Source organism: Gordionus sp. m RMFG-2023, chromosome 3 (genome assembly GCF_954871325.1).
Source record: "Gordionus sp. m RMFG-2023 chromosome 3, tfGorSpeb1-WG-v2, whole genome shotgun sequence".
NCBI lineage: Eukaryota > Metazoa > Nematomorpha > Gordioida > Chordodea > Parachordodidae > Gordionus > Gordionus sp. m RMFG-2023.
This window is the reverse complement of record NC_088777.1, coordinates 30,978,460-31,000,637: the sequence shown is the minus strand read 5'-3', so window position 1 is coordinate 31,000,637 and position 22,178 is coordinate 30,978,460. Positions and strand designations below refer to the sequence as shown.

General features: G+C 26.6%; 1 protein-coding gene across 1 annotated transcript; it reads left to right on the top strand.

Moving 5' to 3' along the window:
• Positions 1-468: 468 nt before the first annotated feature.
• LOC135927168 (small G protein signaling modulator 3-like) lies at positions 469-20,708 on the top strand. The gene is made up of 10 exons (XM_065463120.1): positions 469-515; positions 2,663-2,890; positions 5,052-5,156; positions 6,574-6,632; positions 9,879-9,984; positions 10,124-10,200; positions 11,084-11,135; positions 19,682-19,767; positions 19,857-19,979; positions 20,514-20,708. The coding sequence occupies exons 3-10, from the start codon at positions 5,091-5,093 to the stop codon at positions 20,695-20,697; spliced, it is 753 nt and encodes a 250-aa protein (XP_065319192.1). The 5' UTR covers positions 469-515; positions 2,663-2,890; positions 5,052-5,090; the 3' UTR covers positions 20,698-20,708.
• Positions 20,709-22,178: the final 1,470 nt, after the last annotated feature.

The following is a 22,178-nucleotide window of genomic DNA, read 5'->3' as shown; positions in this document are numbered from 1 at the left end:
TGCAAATTATATTTTTTTTAAATTGTGAGCCTATAGCTAAAATCTGCCCATTGCATACCTATAGTCAATATATTTTATTAAATAACCGTTTGCTTCTTTAACGTAATTAACCCAGCAGTTTTCACATACGATATAAATTTAGTACTCTTTCTAAATGTTGTTATTTCAAATAGATTTTTTCTCCGTCTCCCCATACCAATTCAAAGAACTCCGTAAATGATACTGATAATAATATAGTATACGATTTTGATAGTTTTTCCAATATGTGCTGCACCCTTTTGGAGTTGAGAGAGGTTTATTTACAAATTAGGTTATTGGAAAATGGATACTTTTTGCCTTCAACTAACCAAAAATGTCATAGTAATAACTGTAAAATTAACATTCCTGAAATTAGATTGGGCGGTAACTTGAACTTAGTTAGGGACAAAATATTAACAAAACTGAGAGAAACAATCTTGGAAGTCAGACATTTTTTCGCTTCGTTGCAATGGGAATGTAGTCATCACACACATTATGTAATAATTTACTCAATATATTTATCTTAACATGTATACTATAATTATTTTTTGAATTGCGATAATTCAAATTTTCAAATTTGAATGATTGGAACATGCCTATATATATATCATTTGAATAAGTAGTATTTCGCATTATATAATGTATTCTAGTTTAATAATAATAGTTTAATTTTTTAGTTTACTATATTTTGAATTATGGATCGCTATTATACTTTCCCCTATATTTAGCCTCAATTTTTATAGATAACTCATAAGGAATTTTTTGTTTATAGTTAGTCCGAATCCCTGTAAGTTGTAATAAAACAAATCAATTTCTTATCTAATATCTATAAAGCTAATTTTAAAACTAGATAAATCAAAATCATTAACTAAATTTTCCTGGTGAATCTTTTATAATCAATTATTAAAAATTTTGTTGAAATTAAATTTTGATGTCAATTTCAAAAGATTTTTACATGACAAAATGTTAATTTTATAGTTATATATACATTTACATATAAATTAAATTTTACAGTAAGTTTCAACTCTCTTTTATAATTTGAGAAAGTTTTATAAGTATCTATTTTGTCTAGATATTATTTCAATCATGATAAGTCAATTTAGAGCTTTGAGGGTCTTGCTAAACCATGCACGTCAATTATGGCAGTCAATATGAAATATAATATTTTAAAATCTTGAAAATAAAATTTCATGTCTGTGTATGATTGGTATTTAGGATTTATGTTAAGAAATCACAATCTCTCCTTACTTTTATTTGGCCAAAATATTTATTAAAGTGACCAAAATTAAGTTTCAATTTTTATATATAATGTAAAATTATTTTATATGTATCATTATTAAAAAATAAAAACTCCAATTCATTATAAAACTATTGGTTTAAGAAGAAGCTAATAAAAAGTTTCCCCTACACCTTCCCCCCCCCCCTTTCCAATGCATACAACATACATATCACTAAAATCATTGAAAAGGAAGAATTATAATAAATTTTTAGAAAAAAGCTTTTTTATGTAATAAAAATGACAAACCAAAATTATTTATATAAAAATCGAACATTGTCAAAGACATAATATTTGGACTTAAAGACCTCCAATAAAATTATAGAGTAAAACCCCACCTATTCCCTTCCCTTGGAAAAATTCTAACTATGCCTTTGTCTGGAAGTGTGATACCAGAGTTGTGTATTAATTTTTTTTCACGCCTGACTGCCTACGAAGATAGAAAAGATTTTACACTCTTTAGACATGGCAGAATTTAATTCTCTAAAAATTATGCTCACTCATGAAATATTACATTTTACTCATGCCCAACACGCCCTCTTCTATCTTGACATATTTTCAAAATGTTTGTTTATTTGACTTGTATTTTAAATATATTATTATAACATTAAAGAATTAGTTGTAAAGAAGCAATTTATAAATTTTTATGTATATAATTAATAATCTAAATTCTTTGAGATCCTTGTTTGACGTCATGGTAAATCGGAACTTGATATTATATGAGGTATTGAAAACCATCCTTGAAACATTAAAAAATCTGTCAAAAAAATATTTTTTTAATTTTCACTTAGTTATCTGTATACTGTGAACCAGAAACAAAAAATCCATAAATAAACAAATATAAATATAGCATAAAATATTAAATTTCAAAAGTTTATTTTATTAATTTTATTAAATGATCTGAAAATTAAATTTTAAACTCCATCAACGTGAAACATGAAAAATCGTGAAATCAAAAAAGGTTAACTAGGATTTTTAAAATTAATTATTAAAAATGCGAATCACGAGTCATGAATTTAAAAAAAATTACTACCCATCAGATAAAATTTGAAATAAAATTATTATGCCCACTCAGGATTCCAATATTGCTGAAAATTTTAAACTCGAAGCACAACTATAGTTAATACACCTTAACTTGCTGGTGTTTCTGACGCAGTTTCGAATCTTAGTCGGGAAAATTTTATTTTGATTTACCATTGGGATATGTATATGTCAGACAAAGAGTGAAGGTCTAATGTGGGCTAGTTCTTAATTTTTTTATTAATATGTTTTTTTTATAACTTGCTAGCCAGAATATATTTTATAGCCTTTAATATTGCAAAAAATAATATATGTTAAATATTACCCCCATATAAACAAATTATTTAGAATTGTCTTCCCGATCATGACGTGTTAAATGTTACTTCAGAAAAAATATCCCAGTTTAAAATTTGCGAATTAAATAAAGTTATAAAAATTGAACAAGATAAAAGAAGCAATAATAATTGGGGAAGAAATAAAATTTTCAAGGTCAAGAAGAAGAAAGGCTTTGCTATTCATGCATTTGAAGGCAAGGAGAAGGATGAATTGGCATTCGCTAAGGGTGACGTTATATCGGTAAGTTATTACAATAATTGTATTCTTATTGTTACAATAAATTTAGAAATTTAATAACAATTTAATATTAATTATAAAATAGAGTTGAAGTTTAAAAAATATTATATTTTTCTAAATAACTTCTTTGATGTGAAGTTACTTTATTTATACTATTTATAAAAGAAAATTTGAATCTCCTCAAACAAGACATCAATGCCTATCGGTATTTTTAATATATTTATTAAATTATGAAAACCATCAATTGATAGTTTCTGTTCCAAGGTCATAATATCTATACATTTGTAAATCGAGTTATTGAAATCAAATTTTGATTGCAAATATTCTAAAATTGTCTTGATAAAAATATTTGCTTCGTTTAAAAATACATTAATTAGAGTAATATTTAAACATTTTAATATGATACTTCAGCAATAGCGCCATAAAATTTATTGTCAATTTTAAATGTAAAGATGAACACAGCTGCAGCATAATTTTGTAAATCTTTTTTAAAAAATATTCTTCTGATTGCAACTGCATATTAACAACATGTAGTAGATTTCCTAAGTGTGAAATCATTCCTAAATATGCCTCTGCCATTTTATTCTCGAAAAATTTTTTCAAAATAGGGCAGCTTTTATAATCTTTATTTAAGAAATATTTTTTTAAAGGTTCGTAAAATTTTATTGAGGCGGGTATTAATAACCACCTGATAGGGACATGTCGAAACAACTCACATTATTCCAAGTAAGATCACTCCTCCAACTTTTTTTAATTCATTAACTCTTTTAGTTGTTGAACTAAAGTTAAAACATTTCATTACAATTATTTCGACATCCACAGATAATACATTCATTGACTTCTTGCAAGAATTATGTAGTATATAATACAGACAATTGATATTAAGTCAACATTGTGCTGCCTCAATTCTATATATACACTTTGGGTTTTGCAAAATTCAGTGAGTCATTATTAACGCAGAAAGCTGACATGCAACTCATTGATATTCTCAAATCTGCTATTTACCATTATATGGTTAGCTATATCTTTGGATTTTACACTATTTGAGGATAAATTTTTTTTAATAGTTTTGAAAAACCCTTATTTTTGTTGAAATAGCAGAGGAAATATTTCTTATTAGATGTATCTGTTAGAATTGCAAATGGATGTCCATCTTTCAAACAAGAATTGACCTCCTGTTTTCAGGTTATAAAACATTGGTGATAGCCTTGCTCATTTTTGTTCTATCAAGTTTTCCCTTAGCGTGGAGTCGTTAAATATTACGGGGAAAAGATTCGACCCACATTGCTATGATAAGTAACTCTGTGAAAGTTGTACTACATGTTACGTGTATGCCATTTTCGCAACTGTACTGTATTATTTCTTATTTTTGGAGCATATTTTTGTATTGCAATAGATGTAGATACACTCCTCTGCACTGATTATAATAATAATGTGATTGTACTAAAATAAATTAAATAATTATCATTGAAATAAGTACAATATTACCTTATGAATTTAAACATGATACGTGATAATTAAGGGCCTAGCCTTATAATGTTATATATAAACACACATGAAAATGATAAAATGTGAATGAATGATGATGATTTATTATTGGATAAAAATAAAACATATGATTAAGGTAAGGATAGAAAGAAATTTACAAACTAGACATGTTTTTTGAATAAATATTTAAAATTTATTTTAAAAATATAAAAATAATCAATTACTGTTTCTCAAAATTTTTATTTATATATTAAAAATGTCAAAATGCTAAAGAAATTATTGGGGGGGGGGAGACCTGGCAACCCTGTAAGGAAGGCCAAATTTGCTAAATAAAGTGTTCATTTTAAGACTGATCAAATAATATATTCTTTTACAACTCTAATATTAAACTCATATCATAATTAAAAAGAGCTTAGTATTTGGTACTGTTATAAAATAAGTTGGTAGGAAGGGGGAATAATGGCTCCAGGGGGGGGGGGTATATAACTTTTGTTACGGTTACAAAAAAAAATCTTTGTCCTGATAATATAGAAATTGAACTTTGGTATCAGATCATGCTTGGGCCTATTTGCCATAGGGCTCGGGTCGGGTTAAGGCAAAAAAAACGATTAGTACTCTATAAACCCCTTCTATTTAATATTTAAAGCACTCTTTATTTAAATTAAACGCATATCAGATACTAAACTCAAAAGATGACCATTGTTGGTTGGGAGAAATGAACGGTGTTAGAGGCTGGTTTCCTTCTGCTTACATAAAATTAATCAAAGAATCCTTCAAAATAGTTACATTTATTTTTTTTCAAATTTTATATATGATTATGTACAGTTAGGCAGTATAGCAAATACTTGTATCTAATATATAAGATACTTTTATATTTTTTGTAAATTGTAGCTTTGACATTTTTAATAAGATTTTTGAATCTATAACTAATATAATTTATTATCAAAAGAGACTCGCATCTTTTCCTTGCCAAAAAATACAGAAACTGATACTTATATAATTTGTTTAAAGGATTCAATATTTATTTTTAACCATATTTTTTTCGTTGATTCTTGCATTATTTTCTTCGTTATATTTTTCTTATTTATACAATTTTCCATATTTATATTAATAATTTTATACTTTTTTGGCAAATTTCGTCATACTTTATTCTAAATTAGATATTTCTACAAAAAGTGCTGGTCTACCTGTAGTTGCTCATAATGAATAGGCTAATATTAATATTATATTTGAATTCATATTTTATGATTATGTCTTTTACTTTATCTACAGTATTCTCTATTCTGAAATATTTTATCAATTATCATTATATTAAAATAATCTTATATAAAAAGAGGTGGTGGTTGGGAGGATAGAACATATTTATTTATATTTCGCATAGACTGCAAATCCGGCCCAAATACACGGGTCGGGCCGTATATTTTAAGACTGGATATTTTAAAACGTCATTATTAGCTATATAAATTAAAAATAAATGTAATATTTTAAAAAAATCCGGGCCGGGCGGTGCAAATAGTGCCTCTGCAGGTCTCTGATATTTCGTCCAACATCTTGGATTATCCTTTAGTCACAATGTAATATTTGGGTTAACCAAATTCTTTAATTGTTTTGTCTAAATAATTCTTTTTATAATATTTTGATTATTAATTGTAAAAAAATTATATCGTAGAATATTATGAGAATATTTTTATTTAAAAATTTTTTCTAAATGATTCAAATAATGTTGAGATAATTCCTGAAAGAATAAATCACCGAATTTTATGATAACTTTCATAAAAAGCATCTAGTATCTAAGATACTCTTATTTAAGAAAAAAATAAAAGTATGTATCTTTTTGACATTTTTAATAAGATATTTGTATCAGTACCTAAGATATTTTTTATAAAGTATCTTTATTTGGATCCCTTTTTAAAGGACCTGCCTAGCTCATTATAATCTCCTAGTTTTTAATAGTCTAAGTTTTTTTAAAAAGAAAATTTATGTTATTTATTGCAGGAATAAACATTCTGGAAAAGAAAAACAAATAATGGGTAAATTAATGAATAGATTGAATATATTTATAGAAAAAAGATTAAAATAAGGATAAAATTACAAACTATTAGAATGAAATGTCAAATATGCTGGTGCGGATCATAGTTTAAGGAATAAATATCAAATACTTTCTTACAAAAAAAAATTGTATTATTCATTAATTTTAGAGTTGCGCAGCTGGTGACGATTCAATACATGAAATGGTAGCTCATCTCATTAGAGGACCGTGAGTGAATTAAATTTATATTAAAAAATAATTTTAAACAATCGATTATGATAAACATAATTTTAAACAAAAAATTGGGTATTTTAATATATTAATTCTAGCCAGGCGCGTATGGAAGAATTCACTATGGGAAGGGGGGGGGGTGTAATTAATTTTTTAAAGAATCATTCTATGATTATTTAGGAATATTTTAAGTTTCAGAAATTTATTAGGACTAGTGACTATAAAATATTGATAATTTATAAAACACAAATTTAAATATAAATAAAATAATAAATGTATATAATCGGCGTATGAATCACTACACTATAAAATAAATGTCTCGAAAGAAATTTATAAAAATATATAAATTATTTTAAGCATTTAAAATTTGATATATAAATTAGAGATCTGCAAAGTTAGGCCCGAGTCCGGCCCGGCCCTAATATTTTTAAAAAAATTTCAGGCCGGGTCGGGTCGGACCTTGGAAATTTTATTAAATATATCTAAATTTATCAATTTTATATTGAATTTTTTATGTAAAATAAAAATTGTTGATTTAATTTATTGAAACTAAACGCTATATAACATATGTCTTTTATTTTAAGTAATTATAAAAATTAATTTCTATATTTAAATAAATTCGGGCCTGGCCGGTAAATTTTTTTAAAATAAATTTCAGGTTCGGGCCGGGCCGGCAAAACTTTTAAAAAAAATTTCGGGTTCGGGCCGGGCCGGCAAAACTTTTTAAAAAAATTTCGGGCCGGGCCGGGCTTGAAAAATTAGGCCGGATGCAGATCACTTATAAATTACGTTTTTAAAAATAGATGTTGAATATATAGAATAGTTCAAAAAAATACTCTTAAGAATTATTGCTTATATAGAAACTTATAGAGTATTCATGAAAAAAATAATATGGTGCATTATAAATGGGGGGAAATATAATTAACAAGCATATTATAAATTTATAATGTAAAATTCAATCGTCTTTGAGATTGAGTTAAGTTTATATTATGAAACACCCATTCAAAATATTTTTAGAGGTATTACTTCTCATTAATGTTGCTAAACTGCTTGATTGAGCCGATTTAAAAATATGCCTAATTAATATTTTATCCAGAAAAATATTACGCAAGCCTAAAGATTTTGCTTATAGATGGCACAAAGGTTTGGACATCTATTAGCGAAATCTGGAGGCTTAGACAATATTTTATTATTTTTCCGGCTAAAATATTGGGTTAGCCGTTTTAAAAATCAGCTCCTATCCAGTCATTTAACAACAATACTGCTCAGGTATGTTTTTATTCTTGTTAAAGAAGTAAATGCTCTTTCATTGGTAGAAGTTAGGTAGAGTTGTCAATATTAAATAGTCTAAAATGATTTGAAATTATGCGAAGCATCGATAACATTTTTTTTGGAACATTATTAACCATATTTAACCATTTAGACGATAGTTATCATTCAGCTAGTAATGCATCATGGGATACTTTAATCTCTTCGCAATAAAAATCTGTCAAAAATTTAATTTTTTCTCTATCAAGATTTGAAATAGATTCGGAAGATTACAGATTTGCACGTGCTGCCTGATCAACAAACCTTTTATTCACTTGAGTTATAAAGAAATTCAAGAGGGAGAGTTTATTTTATTGTATATTTCTACTGAGCTTATTAATAATATAACGACGGGATCGCCTTGCTGCGGTAGACAAATATTAAATTCATAGAGCTTTGCTTTTGACTCAACAATGACATATAATTTATGTTATTCGTCATCTACATTTGCCCTAATTTCCTTAAGTTCAAATATAATTTTTTCAGCTATTCTCCTAATCTCGATCAAATCAATGTCATTTTTTTGAAATATTTTACTTTCGTTTTAATGAAAAAAATTTCAAATGATTTGGTGGAAATTTTATAATGGTAGATAAATATACAGCGCTGAGGAATATTTGAAATCGATATTAATACATAGAATAAATTAATAGCATATTTATTTCTGCTGTGAATATAATAAATAAATATATATTGGAATATAACATGATAATAGGAATCGGTAATATTTTTGAAAATTAACCGGCATCTAAATTTTTGGCCGGAAGGTGTCCCTTCCTCCGCTGCATATCCGCCTGATACTAGCAGTCATAGAATGACAGCTATGATGATCATTTACTTAGATTGCTCCTTTTTATCATTCAAATAAAATATAAAATAATTTTCTATAATAGATTTAGTTCGATTGTCATTAATACTACTAAGGCTGAGTCCTAGTAGTGTTATTAAAATCTCGATCTAGTCAATTTTAAAAAATTTAAGATTTCGCCAAACCAAATATCTAAGCTTCGATATTTTGCCAAATGATGGGAAAGAGATTTAGCTCTCTCTAGGAAAAATCTTGAGGTAGAAATATTTGTTTGGCTAAAATCTTGATTTAGATGTGTTTTTTAATTATAGGCTAAATCGCGGTTTTTAAGAACATTACGTCCTAGCATATTTTTTAAAAGTAAAACTTTTTAATTGTTTTTGTATCTTTATTATTAACCAAAATTTTGAATTTGTAACTCCAAAGAAATTCTAAGCCGTTAGTTAACCAAGGGGTGAATGTAAAATTTTGTAAATGTAGCAAATTATTGGTACCCACACACCTCCCCCATCTCAAAAAATGAAGATGAAGAAAATATATATGTAATTATAAGTAATAACTTTTAAAATATTGACTATAATTTTTCTAAAAGGCACATAGAAATTTAACTATATAGTGAAAATCAATATTATATATAAGAGAAATGTGACCTGACACTGTTGTTAAACGGCTTGATTTTTAAAAAGGCTAACCATAAATTTTAACCAAAAAACATTAAGGAAGTCTGGAGATTTTGCTCATAGATGGCATTTGGACAACTATTAAGGAAATCTCGAGGCTTACGTAATAGTATTTTAGTTAAAATAATCAAGCCGTTTAACATTATCTGGACCAACGTCAGATGTAAAGTTGGCATAAGACTTGCGAATGACGCCCCTCCCAATAACCCTCCCCCCTAGCAAAATCCTGGATGCGCTTATGATTGGGACCTTAAAAGATATATAATATAACTTTTTTAAAATCATACTAGGGCTAGGCTCATGCAAATTAGAATTTTATGGGCTGCCAAATGTTGTATCGAATTTTATTATAAATTATTTTATAATATATTCCATTAATGAGGCTTGATTTTTTAATTAATAGATAAAAAGGTGGAAAAAAATATGATTAACTCTTTTTAAACACAGTTTATGTTCCAGCGTGCAAGATATATTTAAACACGGTTTAATCTCCAAATCAAATTTTTCATTCCTCTCAGCAAATCCAAAAAATACTTGGGAAGTAATACAACGGGTAACAAGACAACAATATATTTTTTAAATAAAGAAAAGGAATTTGTTTACAGTTGAAATTTTAATGATATTTTTTGGCAATAGATAATCCTGAGTTATATAAAGCTGTTTTATATATTCGTATTTATATTTGATTTTAGGTAATACAAGAGATATCCAGAGATAGTAAAAATAATGAATTTTCAAATCCAAAGCTTAATCTATGCAACGCCTACAAGTCAGACACCATATCTTTTTCTTTAATTTTTTGCACTATAATTAATTGAAGATACGAATGGATAAATTATTATATTTAAATGGCATTTTTGGGATGTGGGTTAAAGGTAATCTAGATTTTGGACAAATGCTATATCATAAGTTTAAATTTACACATCAAGGTTTTAAATTATTTTCAAATTTTAAATAACTAATTGACTAAGAATCCATAAGGCTCCATCTTAGCTTCTCTTGTTATTTTTATATTTCTAAATGGCTGTCCGAAATAATAGAATGGATTAGCCCAAAAAGTTAGAATAGGTAAATCATTAAACACATACTAAAGTTATCATCATCTTATGTAATTTTATTTTTTTGGCACCCTAGCTGTTTTTAATATATTTTAAAATAAAATATTTTTAGCACTATTTTTTTTTTATATTGGCATATACTCAAAACGCGGAAAACTGATATCAAATACATTTCTGAGCCCCCCCCCCCCCCAAATTTTTCCTCCATAATGGAATTTATGAATCTATTTAATAGTTTTACTTAAATAAAAAAATATTACATAAATTTAATTAGGCTTTCTATTAACAATAAAATGACTTATGAAAAAAAAATGTTTACAACAGTTTATATGTACATTTGCTATCAACATTTTAGAACAATATAACTTTGTATTCTAAAATCAATATTATATTAAACTAGAACTATGAATTTTAGCCTAATATAGACAAAATATTCACATTTATAATACCCTACCCCTCCCGGCACTTTCATCCCTACCTTTTCAGTGAGAAAACTTGACTACGAGCTGACGATTATAATTGATTTTTTCCGAGTTATGAATCCAAACTACTAGTCTTTTAAATTTGTATTTAAATATATAAATAATCATGTAGCTTAGACGATAATAATAAGGCATTACTAACACCGATTCAGCTATTGGAACAGGTTTCTATAAAGATATTTTTATTTATTCAAATATTTTAACTCTTCATCCCTTCTACTTACAACTAAATAAATTTACATTATATATTTAGAATTGATCATTTTAAATAATATCTATTAGATAATATTTATATTCACACGTTTTAAAGTAGGTGTATTGCTTAAAAATTTGGTGATTTATTTTCCGAATGAATTTTTTTCCCAAAGATTTAATTTCGGGGAATTTTTTTCAATGGTATTATCCGGAAATTATTTTCCATTGAAAAACATCTGGGAAACTTTTTTCCGAGGAAATCTTTGGTGATGTTTTCATAAAAAAATATTTCTGGATTTTTTCTCCAAGGTATCATTTTCCGCTTACCATAGTATTATATGGAAATCCATAAATCAATTTCTTTTATTTTTTATTTTTAAGTTTGTAATAAATGATTAACAAAGACAAAAAAAATATAGCTAACGAAATATCGCAAAAATAAAAAATACTATTAATTGAATGATTTCCATATTGCATAAGTATTATTATAAACTCATCCTACATTATATCTCTCTCATCCCAAGTTATTACCTGTCAGGCCTATCCTGTCCATATCTAGTATCGTTTAAATTAAGCAAAACTATGATTTTGGAAAAGCAACAGGACAGGATGATATTCCAATCGAGGCCATAAAATAAAATTTATAGGTGATAAAACAATCAAAATTTACCCAAAATAACCTTTGGTCAATCCCTAATCTAAATGGTTTATAACTGGATGCAAGCCTTACTTCCAACTTTTATTAGTTTTACCCTCCGTTTACCGATCGGTATATCAGCTTTCCTTTCATTATTTGCAAACTTTAATGAAGCCCTGACTCTCACATTATTGATTCCCATCAAGTCATTGCAACTAGCATGGAGTAGAAACGTCCAAAATACTACATATCTCAGCTCGTACAGACAAAGTGAATTACGTGTAATACCTACATTTGAAGTCTGTGCAAAGGAATTTTATGCTCTCTTCCATCATTTTAAAAATCTGTCACGAGATAGCCATGTGAACATATTAATAACTGACTAACATAAAAGTCAGAATTTATATATGCCCCAATAAACCATCACCCTCTGTGAAGACAAACTTTTAATCTCTGCCATCAACTCAATAGAAAGTTGAGAGCTACAAATATCCCTTCCTGATTGTAACCTCTGACCTCAGCTCCGGTAACCAAATCAAACCCAGTGTAATGACCCTTTTATATACTTCTAACTTGGAATAGAATTTTCGTAAACGTTTTGCCACAATAATTTCTATTAACTTTATCATGAGAGCCAAAAGTAAAACCCAATATATAAAGTCACCCAACCATTTATTATTTGTTCCGATAGTTTCAGACACCTATGGTTCATTTGAATCACACGCCCAAAATATTTAAAACATAGGAACGCTGGTTTAATCATAGGTAATCCAAAAAAGGGTTGTTACTTATGGCAAAGAATATCTATCGGAATTTACCTACCCAAATGTATTTCAAAACATGAAAAATTAAATCCTGATGACTTAACTTAAATTGTGTTTATTTATTAATAATTTATTTATTTATATATTTTATGTGTAGAGAATGTTATATATTATGTATATATTTTTAAATATAAATTTTTAACTTCAATATTTTATTGAATCCAAACCCTAACTCTTTTTTAAAATTAGGGTTCAGGGTTCAATAACTTTATTTTAAATATTGAATTTTTATTTATTTTAAAATATATATTAAAAATAAACAATTAAAATTAAAATATAAAAAAACATGTAAATTTTTAAACACAATTTTTTTTATTTTCAATATAAAAGCATTTTCTGGTGAAAATTATTTTGCGTGGAATCTTTTTTATTATATTTTAGAGTACTCCATTTTATGTAAAAATTTTAAGATTTTACCAGCATATTTTGTAACTATTTTTTTAACAATAGATAATAATATATATTTAAGGAATATATATTTTTATTAAATTAAAAGTAAGACTAAAGAAAAGAACATAATCACAAGGTAAAATAGAATGATAAATTATTTTTATGGTAAAGCCCAAATATGGTAAAATAAAGTTTATAAAAATTGATGTTTCTATTTTTACTAAATTTTATAAGTCATTATTTTTCTGGACCACGAACCCTGAACCCGGATCTGGCTTAGAGATATTTCACTGAACCAGAACCCAAACCTGAACCATTGAAGGAGGGTTCACAGCCCTGAAAATATCATGTATGCCTAAGAATATCAAAATTTGAAGAAATTATAAATATTTTATTTTTATTTTCTTAATGTTATTTTTGATTATTGACATATATATTTGAAAAATAAATCTGTGAATAATTTGTCCTTCTTGATTGATTCAAAAACTTATAAAACAGGGAGTCCAAAATACAATGTGCTTATCCACTCCACGAGAAGAATGAATAAACAAAATTTTAATTAATATAACTTGCCCGAGTTATATAATTTATAAAATAAGTCATTATAAATTAACAAATTACAGAGGGGTATGGATATAATAAATTTCTACCTTTTACTAGGAACCCTGTTTAAAAGTATAGAATTTTTAATATTTTTTTAAAAAAATTATATGTATCCAATCGAATTTGTTTAACATAAAAAATTAAAAAAGAACAATTCTGGAGTCCCACAACTTTCATGACGGTTTAAGTTAAAAAATTTAAGCCCTCATTTTATATCCCTATCGATAATTTAATTGTGAGAAAATTATTCACGAATAATTGGTCTCTTGAATATACCCCCGAAAATAGGGCCTTCTCAATAAAAATTCCCGAATATTTTAGAAATATTTTTGCATTTTATTAAGTTAAGAAGAGAATAATAATTAAACCACAGTGACAAAATATAAAAAGCACATCTATTTCTAATTATAATTAGTGCTGTAAACGTTACTTCAAAAAAGAAACGCGTTAATGGTTATGTTTGAAAAAAAGAATGCATCATGTGGAAAGGAATGCGTTACTCGTTAAAAATACTAAATATTATATATAAATTTTCTTTTTATTTTCATTTTTTTCTCATATTGATAATAAAAATAAAATTATACAAAAATAAAATATTATAGGATAAGTTCTTTTTGTAATAATTTATTTTTAACATCAATTATTTTTCAAAATTTTGATCAGATAAACAAAAGCGCTTAGTGCTCAACACATCGTTTGCTGTACGTTCAACCATCGCAGAAGATGCGAGGGTTCTATTATATTTAATAAGTTAGAATTTTAATTAGGGGAATTTATTATAATAGGTTCTATTTCAAAAAAACTTATATCATCTTCACAAGAATCTTCACTCGTAAAAAATTTTTTTTTCAGCAAATATAAAGATATATCCTTTCCATATGTATAGGCATATATTTATATATATTTTTTTAAAACTAATAATTGCATTCTGAACTTTTCTTAAGCTTTTGACAATATTTATATATTGAAAATTAAGTTAAATTTGAATTATAATATATATTACCATGAGTATAAATATAATTTTATATTTATTATTAATATTATTTTTTGCTATTCCTCATCAAATTTTTTAAAATTTTTATCAGAATTAAATATGAATTCATAGTTTTACCTTCATATTGTTTTTAAAAATTTGAGCTGTTGGACATCGTGGTTGAAATATTTAAATTAGGATACAATCTACACTTAAAAAGTGTAGAAAGGATGCTGTTAATTTTCTTTATTGGCGTAAGAAATGTTTTAAACTGGAGCTATGGCCTACTTAATATTTTCATCTAAAGAAATAAAATAAATATGCAACTAATTACCTGGCGGCTGTGAAGCTGTTGTTCATCTAACGAGAATACACTTAGAAACCCAGCCAACCAACGAATCTTTAGTCAAAATCGACTTCAACAATGCTTATAACACTCTTTCTCGGAATTCCTTTCTGAGCTCATCCAAGTATTCTCTTTCCTGGTTACACTAAATTCTTTTATTAATGCTATCAACAGCCTTCCACTCTCCAATTTGATACCTATAAAATTCCTTAGATTGACAGCATACAACAGGGAGATCCTCTAGGTTCTTTATTTTTCTGTTTAGGGATCAATGAAATTGTTAAATCTATTAACGAGGCATGTTCATTATCATTACATGCATGGTACATCGATGATGGAATCCTTTGTGGTCCAAACGACGAAATCAATAAAGCTGTAATGATAATCACGGATGCAGGGCTATCCATTGGTCTATCAATCAACTATGAAAAATCAGAATTCATTCCAATTAATTCATCTGAAAACAATTTTCATAATTTCAAACAGATTAATCTGGAGGAATTATCTCACTTAGGTGCTCCCGTTGGTGGACACACAGCCATATCATCCTTCCTACAATCTACACTCGAAACCCTTAATGAGTTGGCTATTTTCCCTTCTCCCCTCTCATAAAGCCTTTTTTCTCCTAAAATATTTCTTCAATATCCCAAAAATTCTTTACGCGCTCCGCTCTACCCCTATTTTTAAATTTCCCACTTCCTTAGGCATTTATGAAAATGGGATTAAAGTCCTAATTGAAAGTATCCTTAATCTAAAATTCCATGAATTAGCATGGACACAAGCCACCCTTCCTACCAAGATGGGAGGACTAGGCATCAGATCCCCTTCCGATCTTACCTTAACTGTCTTTATATCGAGCTGTCTTTTAACCAAAAATTTAGTCAATCCTAATTCCTTAAATTCTGACCTTTCCTTTGATAGTGCAATCATTGAATGGAAATCTCGATTCATTGTCGACCACCCAATTCCAGAAACGAACAAGCAGAAGGACTGGGATAAACCCATTATTGCAAGCTGCGTCGAATCTCTCCTTTCCAGTATGCAATCATTGGACCGTCCCTTATTCTCCTCTCTGCTTAATGGTTCTGGACATGAGTTCCTCGAAGCCATTCCATCCGCGAACTTACAATTACAATTGACCCAAAATGAGCTAACTCATTCTATAGGCATCCGTTTAAATTGCTTAATAACCCAACCCCACATCTGTGCCGGCTGCAGTTCTGCTGTTTTGAGTAATGGAAGGCATAGTCTACATTGTCGTTCATGTAAAGGCCGCATCGTTAGACATAACATTTGCAATTCTATAATTCTTAGAGCTCTGAGATCCGCTCAAATTTTTTCTATTCTCGAACCCTCTGGTCTTTTCAGATCTGATGGGAAACGCCCTGACGGGATCTCTCAAATTCCCTGGAAGCGAGGTCAATTCTTGGTCTGGGATTACTCTTGTATTAATTCTTTGGCTCCTTCCAATCAATCCCTTAACATTCTGGAGAACAAGGAGCTTCTAAAAATTGCAAAATATTCAGAGATATCCCAAGATCACTTATTCATTCACATCATTTCCACTACCTTGACTACCTTTGGGAATCGTGCTCTTTCTTTCTTCAAGGAACTTGGATCGCTAATCCGCAAACTAACAGATGAACCTCGTGAAGGCTTCTTCTTAAGACAAAGACTAGCAATAGCAATTCACAGGGCTAATTACATCAGCTTCATTGGCAGCCTCATCTCACATGATGATTAGAATATATTTTATATAATTTTAATCGCGTAATGAATAATTTATTTATATAATAACTTTTCAATGTTCATTTTTATATTATTAAACATTAATATAATTTTATTTATGTACATTGTCAAAAAAATAAAAAAGTTATATTTATAAAAAAAAAAATATTTGAGAATATAAATAAACATACCCTGATTGATTCAATATTAATTAGATTAACAATCTTGACTGTACAAAATTCAAAAACATAAATGTAATAAATAAAATTGAAGAACCTTGATAGTTGATTTGAATTAAAAACTCAGATTAAATGATTTAAATTTAAAAAATATATAATAAAATATATTTCATATTTTTTAAGAAAAAATTTAAAGTAACTAATAACGCTCTGCGTTACCTTTATTTAAAAATACGTATTACTAGTTACCTTTGAAACAAGTAACGAATTGTGTTCCTTTCTCTAAACGAGTTAACTTTCATCTACATTAATTTACAGCATTAATTATAATAAACTTTCATAATGTACATAATGATTCATGGACGTAACAAAATTCTCTAGCAAAAATACCCCGTGAAATGAAAGAAACTTTCATAAGAAAAACAATGCCCAAAACATTTTTTGAATATACCGGGTGGCTCAAAAAAATGTCGCGTTTTGAAATACTTTAAAAAACTTCGCTCATTCTTTAAAAATAAAAGTTCATATTTTATTTAAAGGTATATACTGACTTGTTAATCAATCCTTAAAAGGATCGAATTCCGATCATTATCTTTTCAAAAAAGGGATCGGAATCCATGATCGTCCTTTTTTTTAAAAAAAATATCGCGATCCTTTTCTTATTTTATAAATTTCTGAAAAAAATATATGCTCGATGCAAAATTACTAGTATAAAAATAAATGAAATATAGTGTCATTAAGAACATATTTAGCTTTACTAAAGTGCTCCACAGGAGCGCTTGATGGCAAATGTGTTATATATTTTTATTTATATCAGTAAACAAAATATCAATTAAATTATCATTTAAATTAAAAAAAATTATTTAGGGAAAGCGCATTTTGAGAAGAATTTTTCCCAGAGAAATATTTTGTATACAATTATTTGAATAAGTATCAATTAAGCTTAAATTAGGAATGAATTATTGCTGCTATATGCGATTGTACTAATAGAATGAAGGAAATCTATATTTTAGGAAATGATAATTAACATTATTATCGCAGTTGAAGAAAAGATAAAAGATTCTCATCTATATCTGTCACTTCAATAACTGTATATGCATTATAATCTAGATCTATGGACATTAGTAAATATATACAAATAATTATTTTATTTTTAATTCAATAAATAAAACTTGAGGTTGTATATCAAATTCCTATAAGAAAAATATAAAATATGGTGGAGAATGGTAAAATGTGATGGAGATAGATTTTTTTAAAAAAATAATATTTTATTTTAAAATATTACATTTTATAAATTTTTTAAGTAAAAAAAAATAATTTTTTAAAAGGATCGAATATTTAACAAAATAATCTATATCACAATCCTAAATTTAAGAGGAAATCATAAATCCGGGTAAATTGCCAAAATTAGGATCAAATCCAGGATCTAGTATGTTAAAATTTGGCAAAAAATAACCTATGATCTAAAAATAAATAAATAAATAAAGAGATAGATAGATGTTCCAAGGAGGAAGCAGGCAGAAATAACTCCAATAACTATGTGAGTCATGGTCAACCCATGAGTTAAAAATAAAATTTGAATTAACCCGTGATTGGGCGTAATATGCTTTTCCAAAGTAAGAATAGAAATATTGCCTGAATCACGAAAATTTTTTTTTAGGAATATAACCTTTTAATAATAATATAAATAGCAATATATTTTTTTAAATTTAAATTTAATTATTTTAGAAAAAGTAATATATCTGAAAAATAAACATTTTACCTTACATTTTCTAAATAATTAATATAATTTTTTTCCCCAATAAACTTTTAGGTTACGTTTAAACCCTCATTAAAAGGTTTTAAAACTTTAAGGAAACCTAATGAAAAAGTCTTGAATAATTGCACAAATATGTTTTTGCAATATTTTTATCTTTCTATTAAAAAAGTGTATTTCGTGTTTTTCGATAAAGTTTATAGTTTTCGAATTAAACTTTTTTATGTATTGGACACAGCCTTAGAATACCATATATAAAACCTGATTTTTTCTTACAAATTCAAGAACTTTCACAAATTTAATAAAATAATAGAATAAACCATTAGAATTTAAAATTTTTATAAATGGGTTATATGTTATTTTTAGTCTTTATTTATTAAAGTTTTAGAATTTTATCAATTTTAAATCTTTCCTTCTTTTATCAGGAAATATTCCAGAAAAAATTTAGTCATATCTTTCCGGTAATGATTATTTTCTAGAGCATATAATTGTTTACTAGAGAAAAGACGAACGAATTAGTAAAATTCCGTTTTAATAATAATGATTGTAATTCCAAAGATTTTCAGAATAAAAGCATATTAATAAAATCAAAATTATTTTTTAAAAAATGTAACGAAAAACCTGCAATAAATGAACTTGTTACAATATTTTAAAGAGAAAATCCTCTCTTGGTAATGCTTTTACTAAGTAGAATTCTAAATCTTCTACGGTAAAAATATATTAGTATGCTTTAAAAATTTTAGAAAAAAATGAAATCGAATTTGAAAATAGTCAATTAATTTTTCGGTCCTCAAAATATTGTCTTTCATAAATGGGTGCAGCGAGCTTAAAAAAATAAACATTCTGGACAAATTGATGTAAAATCTTTAGTACAAGTCCAAGTAGGTGGGGGTTAAATAAAAAATAATTTGTGAACACCTCTTTAAAACTACATACCATTCGCCAGAAGATTTTAGTTTGTTTTTATAAAAATTGTCCTCATATTAATTTACAGTAAAATTCATTTTAAAAATTAATGTTTTTTATAACTTGTGGGGCTCATAAATTTTCTACAACTCAATATATTTATAATATAAAAGTCTTTAGAAAATATTGAGGCTACCCACTACAAATTCAAATCTCCACCAGAGATAAAATTTCGAAGTTTGATATGTGCCGGATTAAAGTAAATATTTATATTTTTAATATTTTTCTTTTTCGCATTTTTCTTTTCTAAACTTTTCGTTTAATATAATGTTATCTTTTTTTACCAAGCCACAAAGTATTGCATCATTGGTTTGAAGAAATTACCAAATATCAAAAAGTTTTAGAAAAATGGTATGATCCTTATTCCTTTCTAGTGACACCCGTTAGATTCCATATTATAAACGAATTCAAGTACATATTTATATTATATATTTCTATAATAAAAATAAAAGTTCTATAAAGGAAATATATTATTAAGATATTAAAGAATTTATATTAAAATTTAGGGTAACATTTAAATCATTTAAAACTTTTTTAATTTTAAAGACCTAAGTGCCAGAGTTATGGTCCAGTGTGTGTAAAGTACCTTACCTACCATATGAATTTCAGAAAATTTAGATTAATCTTAATTAATATATAAAATCTTGAGAAAATTGATTAAATTTGGTTCAAAATCTCATGAAAAATTTTCTGAAATCATATAGTAAGTACTATTCGCATGCTGTAATAGAATTAACAAAATTAAAACTTTTAAAATTAAGAAAATGGTACAAGTGCTTTAAATTAAAGCCTCCAACATCTACTGAATTTCATTAGGCTATACAACATATATATTCTTTTTTGAATTAAAGTCACTCCATTTTTATATTATTGCTATTATAATATTATTGATATTTCAATGTTTACAACTCTTACATACAGGTATTTATCGCATTTCAATTTTAGGCTAAATCTAGAATGGGAATTGCCTTTGAATTCTCCTAGAAACTGCCTTTCTCAAATCTTTACAAATAGAGCCCCCTCACAAATAACGGATAAATTCATTGTTAAAGATACGAATTCTTATCAGGATAATATATCGCGAATTCAATTATCTCTCAAGCATAATTTATTTAGTTATGATTTGTAAATTTTTATGCTACTAGATATTGAATTATAAAAAACATTTGATATATTCGTATATATTTCATCACATTCTATAGTATATTTTATATTGTATAAATTTTTGAGAGAGGGAGGGGGATAAGAGGGGGTAGGAGATAGGAGTGGAAAAGGAAGAGATTAATCATTCGAATTTTATTTAAAATTCTTAAATAAAATATCATGCTTTTACGTGATAGGTGATAAAAACATTTCGCCCTCTTGTTGTGGGTACAACAGAACTATGCTAGGTTTTCCAATCTAACAAACTGAATATTTAATATAGAGGGAAAAAATAAGGGACCTTTTACACTTTTGTGGGCAAGGCGCGTGTATACTTGTACGCGTAATTGTCTTAGAACGATTACTTAAACACTTATAGTCTAAGATAAAAAGAATTTATGTCCGAAACATATATTTAATTACTTTATGGGGTAGGATAAGGGCTGATTTTAATTTTAACTGTCTATGTTAAATAAGCTGTTGGTATTGATGTTAGCATTTGGATAAATTTAAAGTCTTGTTGTCGTTTTGACCATTTAAAACATATATAATTTGATAAATAATTAATAATTTTTTAATTCGCTATTCCATTCCCATTTCAATTTGTCACTTTTTATTGCTATTCTATTGAAATTCCTGTAGTGATTAGAAATTACAAGTATAATTGCATTATAATACATAAACAAAAGCGTAGCCAGGAGGGGGGGGGGCAAGGGGAAATTTTCCCCCCTCTTCAGAAATTTTGCATTTTTTGTTTTTTGTGAATATTATTTTAAGCTAATAAAAAATATCCCCCTTAGTCCTTTACCCACTCCCTGACCCTCAAAAATGTATGCATATATCTTAAACAATAATTTGAAAGAAAATATGTAAAAGTTGATTTTTTTTTATAAAACTATTCATCATAATTAATAAATTTTTGGAAAAAAGCATTGACCCTCAAAAATGTATGCATATATCTTAAACAATAATTTGAAAGAAAATATGTAAAAGTTGATTTTTTTTTATAAAACTATTAATCATAATTAATAAATTTTTGGAAAAAAGCATTTTTATATATAAAAAGTGAACCAAAATGGTTTTTTAAGAAATGGAATATAAGCCAAATATAAGTCTTAAGACAAAAGTGAAATGTATTATAATTATTAATAATAGATCCATAAAAATACTAAATAATATAATATATCAAATATTTTTATAAAGTGAGAATTTTAATTTATTTATCTTAATAAAAGAAAAATATAATTATAAAACTATTGATAAAATTAAATCATAAATTAAATAAAAAAATTAAAGCATAATACAAACATTGGAATATTATATATCGTAGATTTACAGTATATCTAATTTTATCAATTATCATATGACAAGTTATTTTACAGAAAACTATAAAATATTGATAAGGACATCAGAGAACATCTTTTAAAGACATTGTGGGATGAATAATATAAAGATTAATTTTTAATA